The sequence below is a fragment of the Anabas testudineus genome, chromosome 7 (assembly GCF_900324465.2).
Source record: "Anabas testudineus chromosome 7, fAnaTes1.2, whole genome shotgun sequence".
NCBI lineage: Eukaryota > Metazoa > Chordata > Actinopteri > Anabantiformes > Anabantidae > Anabas > Anabas testudineus.
Genome location: NC_046616.1, coordinates 6,409,716 through 6,430,993, shown reverse-complemented (window position 1 = coordinate 6,430,993; position 21,278 = coordinate 6,409,716). Strand labels below are relative to the sequence as shown.

General features: G+C 40.2%; 1 protein-coding gene across 4 annotated transcripts in view; it reads left to right on the top strand.

The window, feature by feature from the left end:
- Window positions 1-21,278, top strand: part of agrn (agrin) — a 217,163-nt gene that overhangs the window by 111,099 nt on the left and 84,786 nt on the right. For all 4 annotated transcript variants that reach the window (XM_026366877.1, XM_026366875.1, XM_026366879.1 and 1 more), the window contains one exon: window positions 9,205-9,420. In XM_026366877.1, coding sequence (XP_026222662.1) covers window positions 9,205-9,420 — 216 coding nt within the window. The remainder of the gene's footprint in view (window positions 1-9,204; window positions 9,421-21,278) is intronic.

The following is a 21,278-nucleotide window of genomic DNA, read 5'->3' as shown; positions in this document are numbered from 1 at the left end:
ATACCTACTCGCAATTAGCAAGCACAAAAGTACAACTGTGTGTGCATGTGTGTGCAATATGAAAATCAAGTCTTTGTATAAGGAGTCCTTCACAGGTCTCCGGGAGGTGAAAGTAAGCTCAGACAACAGGCTCTGAGATGTGAACAAAAGAGGGCTCCTCTCCTCATAATAGTGGCTTAGCTAAATAATTGAATTCAGGAGTGTGCTGGCAGCCATGCTGGTTTTCTTCATGTATATTGCAGACCAGCAGTAATCTGTTCTCGAGGAGCATCTCTGGCTGCCTGCTGCTGAGTTTGTGGAGGAGATGTGAGGTGACAGAATAGGGCTCTGTCACCAATGCCTCCATTATTGATAAGATTGGGCGGAGAGAAGCTTGGAGAGAGAACTGCAAGAACAAGAACGGAGCGAAGCTGAGAAGTTTGCTCGTGCCAACACACAGCTTGGTTTCATTCCCCATGTGACTCATTAAGAAGGGCAAGGCACTGACGCTGATGGGACTCAGGGCTGCATTTCCTGTAAAGCACTTTACATTGAGAAAAGCACAGTTAATATCTGAATGGGTACAATGGAACATCTCACTGATTGAATGTGGTTAGCCCAGTTCAGGATGAGAATCCACCTGCTGTCAACATTTGTGCATTTTAAGACTAGTAGTATTTTTTCTTCTAATCCTATTGGCTGTTTTTGTGCTATTAGTATCCATTGCATCGTTAATGATTTTGGTGATTTTATGAAGGACAAACCTAATGTTGTTGTATGAAGTTGTAATTGGCATGTGTTATATAGTATGTGTGTTAGAGAAAAGCGCTAACACTGACAAGGCATGGATTCAATTCCATAGTTTTGTTCTTTTCAGGAAGTTTTGCTGTAACTTTGTCAAGATGAGCGGTTCAGCTTCCTGTGTTGATTGCCGTCACTGTTTCATTCTTGCAGCATCTTTCTCTCTGCTTTTCTTTCTCTGCTCTTGTCCCTGACTGATCAAGACAAATACCCAAGTGTTTTTCCCCATATACCCTTCATGTATTTTTTTTTCTCATAACAAGCGTGATTAGGCAGATGTTCTAAGCTGTCAAGAGCTGTCATATTTTAGGCTTGATTTATGAAGACACAGCACCTGCTATGTTCTGAGGCTTGACTGTGTTCTGAAAACGTGTGAATAAACAGGAAAATATTGGAAACAAATAATCATTTTTAAAGTTGTGACCACTGCCCAGCTGGGCATGAAGATTGTGATAAATGTTTTTCAATAGCCATATTGTATTTTCTGTGGAGGTAAGTGGTTGGTTGTTGGTTTATTGCAGTGTAGAATTTAAAGTGCACCATAACAACTGATCAACCTTACTGAGGGTTTTCTGAAACCCATACTTGGTATAAGGGAACACTGCATTTTTTAGCTAGGGTCAACAGATAATCCAGTAAATCACAGTGTGCATAATCCATAATAAACACCCACTGTATTAGTGTTTGCTAATAGTGCATGCTAATCACGCTTCCACACCATGCACAGCTCTGGGGTTGATTTTGAAACGTATTTTGAAAGCTCTCTCTACAAAGTCTCAAGCTAATTGTTTTGGCTCAATTGTTGTGTTCTCAAATGGCCAACCAAGACAACAAAAGGAAAAATACTGCTACTACTTTGCATTACAAAAAATGAAATAAATAAATAAATCTAGAGGTGGTGGCAATGTGTGCAAACGTGACGAGAGGAGGTGAGAGATGGATACCACTTTGTTATAAGTTAGTTGATGTCGAACTTTATGATGATTATTTGCGCTAAACAGTGATCAGCAATTTTTGTGACCATTGACATGCACTCAAAAAATACATTTCATTATTTGGATTTTAATACTTAACTGTAAACAATTACCTTTGTGCAGCTCAAAATCTGTTTTAGGTTGTTAAGGTTATCACCCTGTACTGTACCATTGTTAGCTGACTTCCTCATTTGCTTCTCAACTCTACAACCACTAGGGGGCTTGACCATAAACATGCAGTATATTTTGTGTGGCACTTTCTTCCTCTAAGTGCAGTCTCAAAACAAATTATAACAACTTGAACTTCATCCGTTCTTCATCTCAGTTTTTGGCTGCACATGCAAAACTGTTGGCACTCCTACAATAAAAGTGCCCAAACTAATAAAAAAAAAAAAACCCTTTGGAATACATGCTGTATTTGTGTGTGTGTGTTCACTGTCGGTTTCATATGGTTTGTTTATTTGTGCTTGATGCCAGTGGGACTTCATTAAAGCTAAAAAAGTAACCATAGCCAGGGGAGGCTAGAAATAGCAATGACAAAACCTCAGACGAGCAGCAGCAGCACTAGTAGCTGAGGTGACTGAGCAACAAAGTCAACAGGGAAAATATAAGGTTCTACAGGCTGTTTGATTAGTTTAAAGAATGCAGATCTCCTATGGAATAAGGGCAATAAACAGAGTAAACTAGACAGTTCTGAAGCCACTTGTACACAGCACACAGTGGGTGCACATTTGAAGGGTTCTTTTTTTCTTTTGTTAACAAGAACCTACAGGAAATTGCTTTTTCATCAATTATGCCACACCCTTGAGAATATTTGCAGCTGGTGAGGGTTTCTTTGACTTGCTGGATTGAGCGAGGCACACGCGTAGAAATTTCAAGTACAGGTTTTTCCTCTGCCTCTCATATTTTGCTCTAACGCTCCCTCACCTTTTTCTTTCACTCATACAGATTTTTTCATATTAAAGCCTCTCCTGCCTTTTCCCCATCTTCTTCCTCTCCCCATTTTAACTCTGTCTAAATTTATTTGTCATTCCCTGGAAACAAATGCGGGGCTCGACTGAGCATGATGAGGAGAAGCTGGTGTTTGGTAAATAAGTTCATCCTACGTGTTAGCCAGGTCAGGACCCAGGCGCTCAGCTGTGCATGTGTGTTGCATTGAGAAAACAAGAGAAGAGGGAAATTGATTGCTCGCATTATATGAGGGAATGAGAAAATACTGTACTAGCCTACACAAAAAGACATACTCACACACTCAGAACCCTCCATCTTCAAGAAGTAAAATGCAGCTAAAGGCACAGGGAAAATAAACGAATAGCTCTTTCCAGTTTGTTTTTGGCAATTTGTTCATTCTGCTGGTGTCCTGATAAGACTAGCATTGTTGAAAAAGGACAAGAGAAAAGTTGTTTTCTTCTGAAAATCCTTTGAAAGTGTCTCCATTTTTCCCTCCTTCACCCTTTTTTCTTTGCAGTTAACTGGCTTTGAAGGAGTTATTTTCTCATATTGAGTTGGTAAGGAGGAGTGTTTCTTTGTGAGCTGATGTTTTCTTTATTTCACGCTGGGCGTTGTATGATTGCAGCGAGATCAATAATTGACCGCATTGGTCCCCTGAGGACCACTAACTGGAGATCAATAGAGGCCTTGTAGGGTTGCTTTCTCTCCTCAGATATTTTACCAGGTATAACTGGTTTGTTTCTTGAATTATTTATTTTTCTTTTGCGGTGACACTGTACATTTGTTCCTGATTCTGGACTCGCTGATGGCATGAGGAAGGCAACTTCAGTGCCACGCCGACCTACCGCTGTTCTCCACACCTGAGCAGCATATCTATACTCTCGGTGCTGCACATGGCCACAGTGACAGAATTAGATTTTCAAAATTAGTTTCTTACCAGAAAGCACGGAGCAGAGACAAGGCGATAGAGAGAACTGTGCAATCATTACAAATGAAAACTAAACAATAGTTTAAAAAAAAAAGTACTGTGAGGGGTTTGATATGGGGGCAAAGGATTCATACAGAAACTGCGAGCGTGTGTGTGTACATATATAAACCACCTGTGTGCGTGACAGAAAGTTTCCACTCCCAACCTGATGAGGCAAGCTGCTCTGAGCTGATTGCATCACTGGCTGTTGCTATAGCAACCAGTCCCCTCCCCACAAAGGTCTTCTGGCACTGCCACGCTGATAGAGAGGCTAAAGCCCTCTTACAGAGAGGAGGAGAGAGAGGGGAGGACTGTTAAAAGCCGGCCAGCCAAGGAGCAAATCTGTATTACTTAGTGTCAGCTGAAAAGAAAGGCTCCCTTTATTAGGAAGTAAGTGGAAGATGTCCCCCAGGAGTGCTAGAGCGTAATGAATTTAGACTCATTCAACATTAATGCAATGTCGCTTCAGTGCCACTGAGCTGTATCTCCTTCCATCAACTTCTGTTTCCTGATTCCGTGATAGTCAGTAGATCATTAGTCAATGTTGAAGTCACTGAAGATTTAATCTGATAATGGCACAAGTGGCTTCACCTGCACAGGTTATTTAACACATTTGCATCACTACCCAGGCTGTCCTGGTAACACAGCCACTATTCTTGTCACCCATGTAAAGTTCAGGATTGTTAATTATTCATGCACACCTTCCTTTCCCATTCCTTCACTTTCCCCTTCTCTGCTTTTCTCTCCGGTTGAGGCAAACTGGGCTGGTGTGAAATAATTCAAAAATCCTGACAGGTGTCTCCCACCACTCCCGTCCATCCCTCACCACACCCCCTGCAGAGACTAGTGTTCCTTCCCTAAAGTGTCCATTTTGAGTTTGTCATGGCTATTCTGTCAGGCTTTATTGGGTCTGAATGCGTTCATGCTTGTCCCGACAGTCCATTTCTCCCTTTTTCACATTGTTTGAGGTAAATGCAACAAGGCAGCAAAACAATGAAAGTGATAGAGCATTTCACCACAAACACAGGCTTTGGGGACATTTTCTTCACAGAGTAGAACCAATCTCAAAGTAATAGGAACCACTGCTGTTGGGAGGTATTTATTGAATTTGTGTCTGTCTGAATTCATGTTGAAAAGACGCAACTAGCACAAAATGTTGCAGAGATAATATATTATATGATGAAACGTGTCTTTCATCCACCATGCATGGAATCAAATACTATTTTAAAACTAGGACTGCATCTAAAAAGCAGGTGCCACAGTTTTAACTATGAGTCCAAGAGTCTGCAATGTTGTGAAATGAGCAAAAAAAATATATATATATATATTCTTTTGCGCAGTGATATGTGCTGCAAGCCACCAAAGAAAAAAGCTCAAATGTGTATAATCTTAGACCAACACTGAATCTTGAAGCATCTGTACTGGCAAAAGAATCTGTGGAAAATTGCCACCAGAGAACTATGCCAGACTTGCTTTCAACTCGTAAACCATGAAATATTTTCACCGTGCCTTTAATCACAACAACGCTATCCCTTTCCTTTCATAATCTACTGATGCACTGAGAGCATCCTTAAGGCTCTGACACAGTGTTATATTTAATGGATGAGCCGTCAAACCCAGGATGAAGTGTTACCTGGACAACACATTTGCCTTGACAAGCACAAACTGGACATGCTGTCATTTCTCCTGAACAGGATTTTCTTTCTCAGCCTTCAATAGAAAAAAAAAAGCAGCATGGAAGTGAAGCTTTTAACACTGCAGGGCTGGTGGGAGATTACCTTACACACTTATATGCACTGAAGAGCATGCTCACACTCATATACACACACTCAAAAGCACATTTGCACAAAGAACTCGATGCTTACATTCATACTGGAAATTACATGTGCATGCACAATTTGTTAGCTGTGCACTTTAACTGTTTTTGTTAATAGTTCCTGTGCCTGCACAGACATATCTAATAAGTCTAAAAGATGAGAATGTAAGATTATACAACACCTCATATTTTATGTTGTTGTATTGTTACAACTTTACAATAATAAGACAGCAAAGAATGAATAAAACTATATTATTAATGTTCATCCTTTTGAAAATACCATGCAGTAGAGTGCATGGTAAAACAACAGTGCAGTGCAGCTAACTACACCATATTAAAAAAGACATTTATTTTTATAGTCTCCACTGTCTTCATCTGAGCTCAAATGGAAGTTACTTCCTGCTTGGACACACCAGCAGAGCAGACTTTGTTACCTGAGGTACTTAGTACGCACTGAAGTGGGGGAAAAGAATCTCCAAAGGTCATGCCTATTAGTCCCAGTGGAACAGCATAGTTGTTCTCATTATAAGTGTATTTGTTATCTGGAAACATCTATGTGGGAACTCTTATCTAGCGTTAGATAAGAGTATCATTTTGATGTAGATATCTTATGTACAGCCATGCTGAAATTTTTTTTTTACTACCTAGAATTTCAGATGGAGAAAAGAAATTTGACTCTAATGTGCATATCTCAGAGCAAAGTATTCACTATTTAAATATAAATGTATTTAGACAATCGCTGTGCTGCAATACAATGATAATCCTAGTTTAAAATCAGGATGATTTGTAAGTCTGTTTGGACACTATCCATTAGCCAATGGGGGCAAAACAAGCCCTGAGGAATAGTGCTGCATTTTGGCATCATGACAACAGTAACTAGCAAATTTCTGCAAAACTAATGAAGAATTACACAAATTCAAACTCAAACCATTGGGTCATAACAAAAACATAATTGCTGCTTTAAGAGTCACACCGAGCTATAACTACATAGGCTATAGTCCTGCAATAAATCCCGTTCTTGTGAAGATGGGAGTTTTGTTTGAGCAGAACAGGTGGCATATTGACAGTATCAGAGCTGTACATGTATAAATAATTGTCTATATTACTTTTAGTGCTCAAAACTTGCAAAAGTAAGACACACAACATCACAATTGTGTGCAGTACCTGTGGGAAAAGATTGCATTTTATTGTATTTGTTATCTTTTGTAATGTAAAGCCCGTCTGTCCCCAGGACATGTCCACGGGATCCTTGCTGTTTGTGTCATTGTGTCTGAATTCCCAGAGATCACCTGTCAATCAGAATTGGTCACGGCCACTGTTGCAACGTTATTGACAAAGTCTATACAAAGTTGGAGGAGCGCTTTTGTTTTCAGTCGTGGTAGGAAGCGCTGCTCATATTAACTACCGAGGGCTTCTTTCCATTCCAAAGAAATCTGACGTGTCAAGTGTATTTTTTATTTTTTTTTGAAGGTACCACAGGGATTGTACCCAACAAAGAACTCCCAGTACATAAGTATGCAGTTTGTACACTCGGTCCAGAGTCTGCACTCGAAACCTTCACTTTGACAGAGCCCTCAGTTCTGGTGTCAGTCTTTTGTCAGCTAACAGAGCTTGAGGCTAGAGTGAGATTTTCTTATAGGAAAACATCTCAGAAGAGATTTGGTTACATACCACTGTCGGCATTCATGATTTATTTTCCTCTCTAGGTGGTATGCTCCCTATAAGCATTTGTGTTTTATTTTAATACTAGTACTATTTGTGTGCTTGATGACTATGCTGGAATATATAGTCTTTCCTATATTGCCGATACATTTAAACCATATAGAGACGCCATATGGAGTCACCTGCAACCTCAGTCCTTTGTGTGTTATTTTCCTCTCATACTATCAGACACCCTCCCTTCCTCTTGTACACATCTGACACAGTTCGATTGAATTTCACCTCTTGTCACTCTGCTCGCATGGCTTCGCCTCTGAGCCACACTGATACGAGCCACGCTGACACTCACATGCACACACTGCACAGGGTGTGAAGTTATGGCAGAGCAGTGGGCCAGTCTTGACAAGGCCTTCATGCTAGCATCTGGCCACTCTTTTGGTGTGTATGTGTGTGTGTGTGTGTGTTGTGTGTGAGATATCTAATGCCTACACCTCTCAGACACACACACGCTGTCAGGAATACAGATGCATTCATGGATCGCTTCGCACATACACACACACTCACTTCTTTTTCCCCCTGGTACAAAAGAGAGTGAGCTCAGGTAGCTGTCAGGCGCTCTCCCACAGGGAACAGTGGGCAAGTCAAAAACAGCCTCCTCGCCTGTCACTCTACACACACACACACACACATTCACATTTACACAACATGCTTCAGTGTGAGGAGAGAAACAGAATGAGATGCCTTGGGCAGATGCTGGACCAGTTGTCTGTACTGCAACACAAGACTTTGTATGTGTGTGTATGTGAGTGTGCGTCTATCAGACTGCCTATCCACTTCTGCAAAAGCCACCTGCCAGTGAGCGGCCATGCTGTCGTGCGTTAAGCCCTGGTGTGGGAGCCAGTGATAAGAAATAGGTGTGTGTGTGTGTGTGTGTGAGCACGTATGTGAATGTGAGTGTACGCTTACATCCTACAAACACTCTGGTTCTTCGCTTCCACAGCCACAATTACTTGAGTGGACTTGGATTTTTATGTCCTTTTATCCATTTATTTTGAATCAGGTTGGCTACCTGTCTGAGTTTTTCATCTCTTTAAACGCCCCCATAGTGCTGAGGCAAGGACGTCATGCCAGCTGGCTGCCCAACAGCCCTCAAAGTGGGCACATAGCCACAGCAGCTGTAGCTGCCACAACACGGGTCAATTGCTCCCTAAGTTGAAGTTGTGTACGCTCAGTACATGCACATGTGCGCACACATACTTCCTATTTGCTTTGCAGATTCAGCAACATCTGACAAAATGTACAGTTTGCTGTGTCACACTTGATCAAAGCTAAAAGGGGTGAGAGGGAACTTCAGGACTTAAGTCTTGAGAGTCGTTGTTGTTTGACTTGTGAAGTCTCTAAGAGTCTATTCTTCATCCGTCTCTGTGTGGCTAACCCTCTGTGTATTCCTGGATGGATCATTGGTGTTTCAAAGACTGCAGTCACTTCAAAGGATGAAATTGAACTGTCCAAAGCATGTATCAGCCAGTTGCCTGATGATTGATTTTAATGTTGCTGCTGACTTTTCCAAATTTTGCAAAGGCTCAGCATACCCAACAACACACTGTGCTCTGCATGGGTGGACAGATTCTTCCTGAATGAATTGAGAGCATCTGTTTGCTTTACACCAGGATCACATTTAATTCCTGATGCATTTGTGTCGCAGAACTGTGCAGAGTTTCGCACAAAGACCTAAACAGCTGACGAATATTGAAATTAATCTGTTCAGACTCGCCCGTCTGGTGTTAAAACATAAACTTTCTTTACATTTACTTAAATAATTTCTCTTCAAAAAACAGAGGAAGTAAAAGAACTTGGTTTGAGTTTGTACATGCATAATGAGAAACTGTGGGTTAAATGTAAAGCTAGGATCACACTCATTAATTGAACTTTGTATTGTGAAGATTCTTTGGCACATAGCTTTTAGGTACCTGGACTTAAAATTGTTACAAAAGCTATACTAAGATCAGAGGTTACGTTCAGCATACCTGACTCCCTTTTCTCTTTCTGTCTTGCAGGCTGTAAAGGAATGCTCTGTGGGTTTGGTGCTGTATGTGAGCGTGACCCAAATGACCCAGCCAAGGCTGAGTGTCTTTGCAAGAAAGTGGATTGTCCATCTTTGGTGGCACCTGTTTGCGGCTCCGATTCGTCCACTTACTCCAACGAGTGTGAGCTGGAAAAAGCCCAGTGCAACACACAGCGACGCATCAAGGTGCTTCGCAAGGGACCCTGCTGTAAGTACCATCACCTGCCTAACAAATCCTTTTTAGGGACATTATCAGCAAATATCTGGGTCAACACTTGACCTGATCTTATTTCTGACAGTAGTTTTTTAAACAAATTAAGATGATTTGCAATAATTCCATGTGCTTTTTATGTAAGACAACAAATTTTCAGAAATCCCCTGACATTTGAGTGATCTTCCTCATTTGTAATGATTTTAAGATTAGATAAAGTATTATTGCTTGCAAATATGGTCAAGTCAATTTCTAGTCTTTTAAATAATGTCTATATTCATTCTGCAGTTTTACAGCGGGAGATGTACTTTTTTACATTTGAAGACTGCAGAGGGCATATTTTACTGTTCATAAATAAATTTATGAGATCACAACAGTCCAAAAACTTTTTAAACTCTTTAAAGACGTACACCATAAGCAAGTTTCTTTCTGTCAGTGCATGTTTTTTTGCAGGTTGCCATTATTACATACCAGTATATATAGTAGGGTTTGAACATTTTGAGAGATGAAATTGGTGCCTTTGATCCTGGACAAGATCAATCCCAGAGAGACCCTTAAATCTACAGTATTTCAGAAAGCAATCCGACCTGAGACTGACACTCTCCATTAAATCATTGTGAGAGTTGAATTTAAAAGGTAAGAAATAAAGTGCTTAAAGCATGGTGAATGTGCACCATAGTTGTAGGTGTTTCAATGAAATAAAAGAACAGGACGTGGGATGTTTGGATGTTTGGGGCAGAAAATTAGCATTGCTATTTAATCAGCTAAACACAAAGCTGCAAGTCTCTGAGTGACACTAAATTGCCTGTTATTGTGAAGTAAATGGATTTTTGTTCCACCCTGTCCTAATACAACAGGCTTTGCCTCCCTGTCTTTATCCACCAATAATAAAACAAGTCCCCATTATGTCCAGCGTATTGTCTATCCAGTATGGCCACACTCCCAGAGCTTAAGCGCCACCTGCATCCCCACAAACAAAAAGTGTGCCACTCAGCGCTCCCATTGGTAGCCATCCAGTGTGTATTTTATCCCTTAGCCCCTGGTGGGTGCCTATACTCCTGCTGTACCTCTCGTTGCTTCTCTATAGCAAAGCCCATCAAGATCCAAGGCTCTGAGGGGAGTAGCAGATTCCTGCCAACGCTGTAACATTCCAGCAACCTCAATAATAACCATGGTGTTTTGTTAGTGTCGTGCCTGCCTGCTAGTGTGGGCCTACTGCTAATTCCAGGGGTCTGATTACAGTGCCAGCTTGGACCTGGCACTAATAACAAGCTTGGTGACTGTGCACCACTGGCAGAGAGGAAATAAAGAGATAGAAAGGACACAGAGAGGGCAGAAGGAACAGAGGGTACAGTGGAGAAGAGAGAGGAGAAGCATCTGGAGAGGGGTGGAGGAAGGGACTTATGTTGAAAGAGGAGTTATGAAACATTTAAAGAAAGACGGGAATATATGTGCGAGTGATTGAGTGAGTGGACGAGTGAACATAATACAGGAGAAGATTAAATCCAGGGAGAGAAAGTAGTGCAAGTGCTGTAATGAAGGTTTATGGAGGGTTGAGGCCAACAGAAGCACCATAATTACCTCTGGCAACAACAGCAGGCAGTCACTGGCAAAAAATAAAGTAAAAAATAAAAATGGTGATACTAATTATAGTATTGCTGATAATAACTACATGCTCACCAGCAGAACAGACTTTCTCTCTTGTCACATCACATCTGCAACATGGAGTCAAAAGCACTTCTTTTCTGTTCCTCTGCTACCTGTATTTAGAAAGGCCATTATAATTGATGCTAATACTGAGGCAATTTGTATGTTACCCTATTTATGTAATCACTGAAATGACTCATTTTCAAAGAACACAGCTCTTTGGAAACAGGTGTGTTCTGGATGTTTTATTATATGGGACTTTAACAAATGTACTTAAAAGGACGTCAATAGATTGTATCTGTTGTAACTTTTTAACTGACATGTCACATGTCTTATATACTAATTGTCTATATGATTTGTAATATAATCAGTGCGCAAGTGCTCTAATGTAAAAACTGTTACCATGAGAAAAATTAACTACTTAAATCAGCTTGTAGCAAGCCAAAACATGAAGGGAGGTTATGAATATTAGTGCAACAACTTAGTTGTGTTGGTTGGTATATTAGAAAATATCAAATCCAGCATAACATGATGTAGGTACTGTACATGAATTTTATTTTACTTTAATGTTGTTATTATTTTTTTTTTTGGAAGACATCAAATTGTCCCTTTCATTAACTGTGAATTAGCGTTGCGGTTTATTTTTTGTTGCTTGGCCTGCTATGACCATCTCAGTGCAAGAAATCACAGTCAAGTGCGCAGCCCACACAGAAAGATGACTTCTGTCTATTTACTGTATCTGACAGCCAAGCAAAGATTGAAAAGAGGTAGTCTTACAGCTAGATAAAGGATTTAGCCTAGTCGTTAGCTGTGGCTTAACATTTATCAGAAGATGTTGATATGTGTGTGCACGTCTAAAATGAAGGATATTTGCATATGTACTCTGTGTATAGAGTCGGTAGACGTATGTTTACAGGACTGTATACATGCCTGCCTGTCTGCTAGTGTGTCTGTGAGAGAGAGAGAAACAGAGAGAGGGTGTTAGGAGGTCAGTGGAAGCCAAGTGACAGGTTCTCATTCTCTTTCTGCCGCCAATAAATTCAGCCGGTACAGCGGGTCTGCACAGGTCACTCTGGCTGAGATTATGGAGTTGTCAGGGCTGATGGAGGAAGAGAGAGGCAAAAACAGGAAGGAGGAAGAGCGCAATAGGAATGAAAGCTGAGGGAGTGAGAGAGCTTTTAACTTTAAGAATAGTGTGGGTGGTTGGATTGGTGCTTTTGTGCAAAGCCTCGTTTGACTCATTCGATTTGAATGGTGGGTTTTCATTGGGGTAAGTGAATTGGCTACCGTTCTGAGAAACCGTCATGTCCAATTCAAATCAACTCAGGAGTCTTATCTGGAACTCAGGAGTGCAGCCACAAAAGAAGTTTTTTCCCTCACAGATTATCCCCTTTTTTACAGGGACAGGAGTTATTTGGAGCATTTTGTTAGCAAGTCTGAGAGTTGGAGTCTCTGTGAACTGGAGGGGAGCTTCCACCAGCATCTCTGACTCTGACTGGATGCTAACACCTTTACATTTGCCAATTTGAGTTTTGCCTACTTAAAATCAAACTGTAGAATTTCAGAAAGAATAAATATTATAATATACAGATCCTCCTACAAATGAAAACTTCAACTATTAAATTATTGCCTGTCTCACACTGAAGGCTTTGACTGGTTTCAGTGTGTCTGCTGTGATCAGTAACTCATGGTGGCTCATTACAGGAAATCAATATTGCTGTGTAACTAACACTGAAGATCTTATAATGCTTCTTCACAGGTACGCTACATTTTAGCATGTACTGTACCATAGTATATCATGTAATTGTCCTCTTGTGGCCACAGTGGCCACTTAGTTATCAGATAATGGTATTTATTGAGGACAGGAGTATACATATCTACAGTAAGTAATAAAGTAGGAACCATGAGCAGTGACATGATCAGACAGGGTTTACATTATACCTCAGGTTATCTGTAAGAGAAAAAGCAGGGTGAACAGTAACATTATAGCACAAACTGCCTGTTGTAAACATCCATCATGGTTTAAAGACGAGTTCCTGGTGAAACTTTGTCCTTGCGGTTGTGTGCACACACTTTGTGCACTGAAGACCTTTTACAGACATATTGTGTGTGCTCACTTGTGGTTTTACCTTCAGATAAAGTGGCTTGTTTACAACCTAGACTTTGTCACACAGTGTTGCAGCAATGCCACTGTGTTGCCAGTTATCCCCTCCTGACAAATGCCCATATATTCCCACTCTTCTCACTGCACAGTTTAACTTAGCTCAGTTTGGCTCCACAGTGGAAAAAGTCCCCTCAACCACATTCATTTAGTGCCTCACTCGTAACTCTCAACTGGCTGTTACAACATTTAAGTGCTAAGGTAACAGTGTAAGTTCTCTCCTGGGGGCAGGATAAAATGACCCACATGTTGTTGAGGTGTGGACACTTAGTTGCCCCCAGTGCTCCTCTCTAATATTCACATAACCTGGCCCTTAATGGTTCAGACCAGCTCTGCGCCATCTCCTTCATTATCTTCCTTTTGTTCTAGATGGATAATTTGGGATCAGTGGGGTTACATTTCCGGCGGTCAGGCAGTCAAGCAGGCAGGCGGCGAGCAGATAATGGCCTCAGATATTATTGAAATTAAAAGGAGAAGCCGCGTTTAAATTGGCCCAGCAGGAGTGCCTGATAACAACACAAGGCAAAAAGAAAAAAGCAGTCAGTTAAGAAAAGAAAGAACTCAGGCAGAGGCAGAGAGAGAGAGAGAAATAGCCAGCAGAAGCACTTTCTGGTTCAGAGAGACAAGAGGCATTTGGGAAACTGTGTGTGTGTGTGTGTGTATTGGCAAGCACGCAACAATCGGTTAGGGAACGTGCACCATGTTGGCTCTCCTAATATTGAACTTGGAGCAGGGTGGTAAATACACTCCCTTTCCCAGAGAGAGCTACAGAAGTGCAGAACTCATCTTGTGTGGCCACTCTAGTGGAACATGGACTTTTTATTCTTCTCTTTTTTTCTTCTTCTTCTTCTTGAAGAAGTGCAACAAGTAATTCAAAAAAATGGAGTGGGTGTGTGCGTGTGGGGAAGGTGACTGGGGTTCGAAAGAGTGATCAATGGATATCGATTTTGTGTGTGTGTGTGTGTGTGTGTGTGTGTTTGTGTGAGCATGTGCACACGCGCGTGTGTGTTCTCGAGAGTTGGCCATGAGCACAGCTCGCTGCCTTCCACTCTCCACTCTCTCGCTCTGTGCTTTGGAGAGGGCTTTATCTCTCCAGCACCGACACACTCTTGTGTCCTCACAGTGAAAGGAGAAAGGCATCAGTACTCCACACCTGCTGCTCTGTCTGCTCTAACATACTGCAGGGAATCAGAGCCAAGACTAGGAGGATGTGAACCTCTCCATCTTAAGCATAGAGTGTGTGATGTAACTTATGGTATTTAGTTTTACTACTGTATATAAGAAATTTCCAGAGCTACTGCTTTAGTAGTTTATATAGTAGGGATTTTCCTTTGTCTGTGTTTTTTACATTAAAGGTTTAGCACTCTTTCATCTGCAGCTACTTCATATTTGCAAACAAGTTTTGCAGCGACCATAATGCCACTCCATTTCCATTAACATAATGAGGAAGTGGGAAAATTGCAAAATGTGGATGTATTTTTCCACTAATATACAATCAAACACTAAAACATGATTAACATTTTTATGGCTATATACTGGAAACTCAAAGCACTTAAATGTTTGTAAAGATTGTTGTCGGTTGAAAAAGCCAGTGTTACTTTAATGGATCGTTTTATATATATATATATATATATATATATATATATATATATATATATATATATATATATATATATATATATATATTTTATATTTCTCTTTTCTTAGCCTCGGCCCGTTTTTACTACTCCTACAGAAGTCACAAACCCTCTTCTGGTGTCAACTAAAGTTCTAGGTCTAATGTAAAGAACATAAGAAGTGTATGTGCAACCTTTAGTTTTGCACAATATACTGCATTGCTGTGTTGAATGGTGTTTCTGCACCTGGTGTAATAATACAACTAAATAAAACAAGTAGAAAATTAAAGGAAAAGAATAAATAAATAATAAATTAATTACAAATTTAAACATTTCCAAACATGGGTTTACTTAGGTAAACTTGGGTTTGGAGAGACTATGCTTTGCTTCCTCTTGTTGACCTGTTTATCAAGCTCTTTTCTTCTTTTTGCTCCTGTTACTATTGTTGGAAGTAGGATTTTTCTCAGAAAAGCTAAAATAGTCTCTGGCCCAAGCTCGTTACCCCAGCTGTACATTTTGCCTTTTGTCTGCTGCTGGTCTGGCTGGTTGTTAAGGTGTCCAAGCTGGGCCGGGTAAAGCCCTGATTTATCCCTTCACAGGGCCCAAAGCTGCCTGAGAGGGGAGGTTTCAGGAAATCTCCTGTAAGCAAAAGCCTCATTCTGGTGCCGAGCTAGAGAGTCAGGAGATGAAAGCCAACCTGCTTTATTACACCTTTACTCCCACATGCTTCCTGGCCCATTACTTCTTTTTCTACTACTTTTTTTTTTTGCTCATGTTTTGACAATCTCTTTTGTTACCCCAGTGGCGTGCCCGGTTGCCCCCAGTGACAATGAGAAGGTGATAATAGTTGTAGATGTTGGAGATGACTTTTGGCTTTGCCACCGAAGAGAGCAGAGTTCTGCACAAACTGATGAGGAGTCATCTTAACTGCTCTTATTTCTTTTCTCTTTTCCCTTCATCTCTTTAATCTACCTCCTTTCCCTTTTTGTCTTTTCACTTTTTTCTTATCGCCCCTGTTGGTTTTATCTTTCCTATTTTGTCCTTTCTTCTTCTCTCTGTCTGGTTTGTTCGTTCCCTGTTTTCTTTTTTATTCACTTGTTTTCCTTCCTTTTCTCTTTCAGCCCATGTTTCTTTTCACCTCGCCTTCATTTGCTCACTTCAGACAAGCCTAAAATAACTTGACAAGCCAATAATGATTTATTTCTCTTTCTCTCTCACTCCCTTCCTTCTCTTCCATTTTTAAGACTTCAAGACAAAACTCTTTTTCTGCTACTTGCTGCTACTCTCATCAGTAGTAAAACACATGCACACACACACACAGATGCAGACAGTAATCAGATTTCTCTGGAGTGATTGCTGAACACATTTATGTGCGCACACACTAACAGACACACACACACAGGGCGAGAGGTCATTGTAAATAACTCGGTTTTCGTGCTTTCATTTCCCTCAGGCATTGACTCTTGCTTGGTATTCATAACCATAACACACAGGACCTGATGGACTGACTGTGTGTGTGTGTGTGTGTGTGTGTGTGTGTGTGTGTGTGTGTGCTTGTGTGTACTGATACTGTATTTATACCCCTATGCATGTAGATGCATACATACACAAGCATACTTAGTGAAATATACACACACTGCAGGCGTTTTGCAGACTGATAGATTGAAAAATATACATCCTTGTTATCGCCCTTCACACAGACACACATGCACACAGAGAGATGATAATGGGTTTTGCTGGAATCCTCAATCCGTCTTTACTTGCTGTTCCACTCCTCTGCGACCACTGATACTTGTAAGACAAATCCTGTCTACTTCATCTCTTTCTTCCTTTCCAACGTTTACGTCTCGCAAACCTGCAGGCAAAACACTGATTATGTGCGCACACACACACACACACACACACACACCTGCTTAATACTAGACAAGTAGTTGTGTTTTGAGACTTTTTAATGTATTTATGCATTTGGCTTCTCCTGAATAATACATCGTAATTTGTTATTTTCCCTGCGTATACTCCAGGAGAGATGGAAACGAGTGAAAATAATAAAAGCAGAGCTGTATTGAAAATATGAGGATAAACCACCAGCTCAGCTGACAGTAGGGTATATTTTATTTTAATTGTGTGGAACAAGGATGGCGACAGTTGTGATGAGTCAGATTTCTAAAGAATATCTGATTGTCTCGTTATTGCAGTGGTTCCTGTATTATGTATGTATGTGTGTGCTGCATGTGTCTGTGTTTGGGAGTGCAGACACAGGTGTTTACTGGATGCAGAAAAATAGAGAAATCACAGACTTGTCTTTAAAAAGTAATTCTTAAGTTAAGTTTACTGAAGCTTTAGTTCTGTATATAGGCTATAATTTATATTTGGCCTGTACTGCACACAGGCGTTCTCCTTGCTATTTACTGTGTTCGCTCCCCAGAGTATTTCTGTGTTGATATTGTGACAGTAGAGGGCAATTTAGACGGTCCCTGCTTCCACCGGGAGATTGATTGTAAATTCCACCACCACTAATTTAAAATGAGCAAACAGATGTTACAGTAAACTTTCACAACTTTTACCCTTTTCTGCTTTAGGAAATGAAAACCAGGTGTTGGGATTTTTAAGCCGCGTGTGTGTAGACTTGGCGTGTTTGTGAATCTGCTCACATTGTCTTATCTCAAAGCCAGAATGAAGCTATGCAATGACTATTGATCCAGGTCATCAGGACCCAGTGTCCCGCTGGTGTTCATGTTAGCGATCTAATGAGACACTGTGTTGGAAAGTACATGTGCTTCACTGAGTGGTGGGTGAGAAAGTAGCAGTAGCTTTTTTCCATATAATCCAAAAAGGAAGGTATGTAGGAACGTTTTTTATGAGAAGAAAGATTTTTAAATCTATAACTGGGTCTGAAATCACACTCTACCTACTAAACACCTCAGTGAGATGAAAAAAATTGTCTTTGGTTTCACTGCTACTAACAATCCCAGTAAAATGTGCTGCATTGGATGATAAAAGTACATTCATTTTACATTTGTCCTGCCAGTTATGATGTAAAATGATGATGATTCATGAGCATCACAGTGTAATACTCATTATGTTTGTGTCTATTAAAGAGCGAGTACAGTGAATCAGTGAATTAGGGAGTGATTTCAGACACAGCACAGAAGAAAAAGGTTCATTGCCATGTTCTGCGCTGGACAATTTAACCCTTTTACAGCAGGAATTATGGAGATTGATTCCTGTGAACAAAAAACGACATTACTGTATAATGAGATTATATTACTTCTTCTGAACAGTAGCCACAAGTAGCAATAACAGAATAATGGCACATTATTATTAATAACCGCTATTAATGGCTAATTTGTCCTTTTGTCGCCACAATTCATTGGAAGTCATTGGCTCTTACTGACAGCAGGACGCTGCAATGGGGGTCAGTGACCTTGATGAGGACTTGGAGGTGTACAGCTTGTTGTTTGCAGTTGATTCACTCGCAGCTCTCTGTGTCGCTACTCTCTTGCAGTATTTCATTTTAATTTAGTGACACAAAGCTTATAAGATGAACATGTCTCGTTACATGGAAGCAGCCAAATTACAGCCGCCGTGGTTTGCCAGCTGGACACTTCTAAAGTGAAGGGTAATATAAATTAGATAATTAGTGGTGATAACAGGTACATGTGTGTTTAATGTCCTGTGAATCTCATCTCATTTTATTGTCTTATGATAAGAGACTTCTATTACAGACGAAATCGCAGAACAAACTTTACAGACACAGAGATTTTGTCATTAAAGTAATGATATTTTAATGAAAATCTTAAGGAAAATAGCTTTAAATTGATCAATCTGAATTAAAGATAAATGACTATTTAAAGCTTTACTTGTTCTTTTAATATTTTCATTTCACAGAGTCCCCACATTACTTCCTTGTCAAATCCTTTTCTATAAATCCTGTGACACTTTTCCTAGTGGTATAAGTGACAACAGGGCACCTCCTAACCCCAGACTTCATGGTTGCAGCCTGCTGGCTGGAATTTATTCATTCTGAACAGGACAAATTTTTGTACAAAACAATCTCGCAGTGAAATGTTTTTATACCCAGGAGCTAACACACTTCTCTGCCTCTTGTTTGTCACAGTCGAACATGCCCATTTTTGAACACTTCCCTCTCTGCGGTGTGTCCTGACACAGTATCCTGTTTATAGTGAAATCTAAATATAAAGTGCTGACGTCTCCGTGGATTGAATAGGTCAATTTAATTTGGTGTACTGTTGTGGATGCTACCTTGTTCATTCTTTATACGCATTAATATTCTGACTGACTTCATTCTAGCTCTGCGGATTGTCAGGATAGTCTAAATTTTTAGCCAAAATGTGGTTGTGCTCTTGTGTTGATCTAACATTTTTCTTCACAATTAGAAAAACACACACACATGCACAGACCCTGCTTGTTTGCAGTAAAAATACTTGCCAGAAAATGAACAAAATCGGTCATTTTCATCTACTGTTTGTACTGAATAATAAGTATTCCTCCTGCAGCTTCATCCTGCCTCTCTCTGTCTTCCAGAGAGGCTTATCAAAATAGCTTAAATTAAATTGTTGTCATGTTGAACAGGGTCCTATATTGCAAGGTTGAAATGGGCATGCAGATTTGAGGGGTTTATCTGATTGCAAGTGTGTGTGTGTGTGTGTGTGTGTGTGTGAGAGAGAGAAACCTTGGTTATTTCTACACAGGTTTTCAGTTATAATTTGCTGAATCTTTGTATTTAGGTCTCATGATGTAGAGAACTGGTTTCTAAACATTTGATTTTCAGTTTATAGCGATGAGGTACGGTGTGAACTGTGAGCGCTTTAACCAAACCTTAATGTTGTAGCTTTGAGAATTATCTAAAATTAAAAGTTTCCAACAATTATAAAAAACTAAAACAAATGAAGATTTGATCATTTAAGAAAAAACTTCATTTTGTGTAGCAGAAACTTTTTTTTCTTGTTCATAAGTTGTTAATTATTTTTTAGCCTTATCCCCCAGGTTGTGTCTACTGACTTACACAAAATTACTAATTACTAATTCAATTATCTATTTAATTCCTGCTGTACAAGTTGGTGACAGAGAGCTGTTTAGCAAAATCACGGGACTGTTGAGAAGAGAGATAAGGAACCGATTAACACGTCCTTGTGCTTGTCATGCATGCTTGTGAAGTGATTGTCGACACTGTACACCTTTAGGGATACATGTTTTGAGGATCAACACCTACTGTAACTGCCTTTTTAGCAGCTCTGAACAGCATATTGCGCCCAGCAGCCATCATTCATTAGTGAGTGTTGATGGCAAAGGCCAAGTATGATTAGCCAATGCTTCGCTGCACATCAGTGCTGATTTTGGCTCCCCACCACCACCAGCTCCTGTTAATCAAGAGCTAATGAAAGGAAACTTGCGCCACTTAGCCAACATGAGTCCTTGTTCCCCTTTGGAGAGCCAGTATGACATTCTGGATGCATTCCTCTCTGATGGAAGAGGGTTTTATTTCGATTTTAAACACAGCGCCTCTTCGTTTGGCAGTCATTTTGTAGGCATAAAGATGATTTGCACATTGGATTTATACAACATTCATGCATACTAAAGCCATTTCTCCTGTTCGCTTCTCTCACTGAAGTTTTAGTGATGAAAACATTTCATCAGTGAACCATAGTTGCAGTATAAATGTTTGCTGTAATGCTAAATCTGCTAACTGGCTCTAATGAGTTTTATCTCGCTGCGTTTCATCCACAGCTGTCTGGTGTAGAACAACAATTTAAAACAACATAAATGCATTATTGATTATGTGTGATCCTGGCCTTAAAGAGGTAAACAAAGCAGTTAATAGCATCTCCAACTGCACTCACAGACTTATTTTGGTACCAAGGTCTTCTTTGTTGCTTTCAAAAGGTCTGATCTTTAATCCAAGAGACACAACTCTTGGTAAACGCACTGACAGCTTTTCAATACGTAATACTTACTTTTTTCTCGCAGGCCATTAAGGTGACAAGGAAGCCACAAGTTTAAAGAGGCTGTCCATCAGGATTACAGGTCTGAAATAAAGTGAATTGTAACACTTTAACTGTGGGGATGGTTTGACACATGATGTATATCCATCTAGAGAGCCCTTTAGCAAGACCGTGAGGGCAATTTCACCTGGCCAAGATAAATTAGACCAAATGCAGGATCGTGTCTTCTGTTCTTTTGACAAGCTGCTCTCGTGTTTTTTTGGCACTGATATTTTAAAACTGCACTGATCAGCATTTTTTTATATTAACAGTGGATCACGTTGCTGCACTGTGTTTGCTGGATGTGGAGATGAACTTTGCAATTTAATATCAACCGTATAAATGTTGTGTTTAACTAAAAAATGGAGTGTTTTTTGTGTGAAATCTACCACTGTCCTTTGAAGGACAAGTACATCTCTGTCTGTGTCT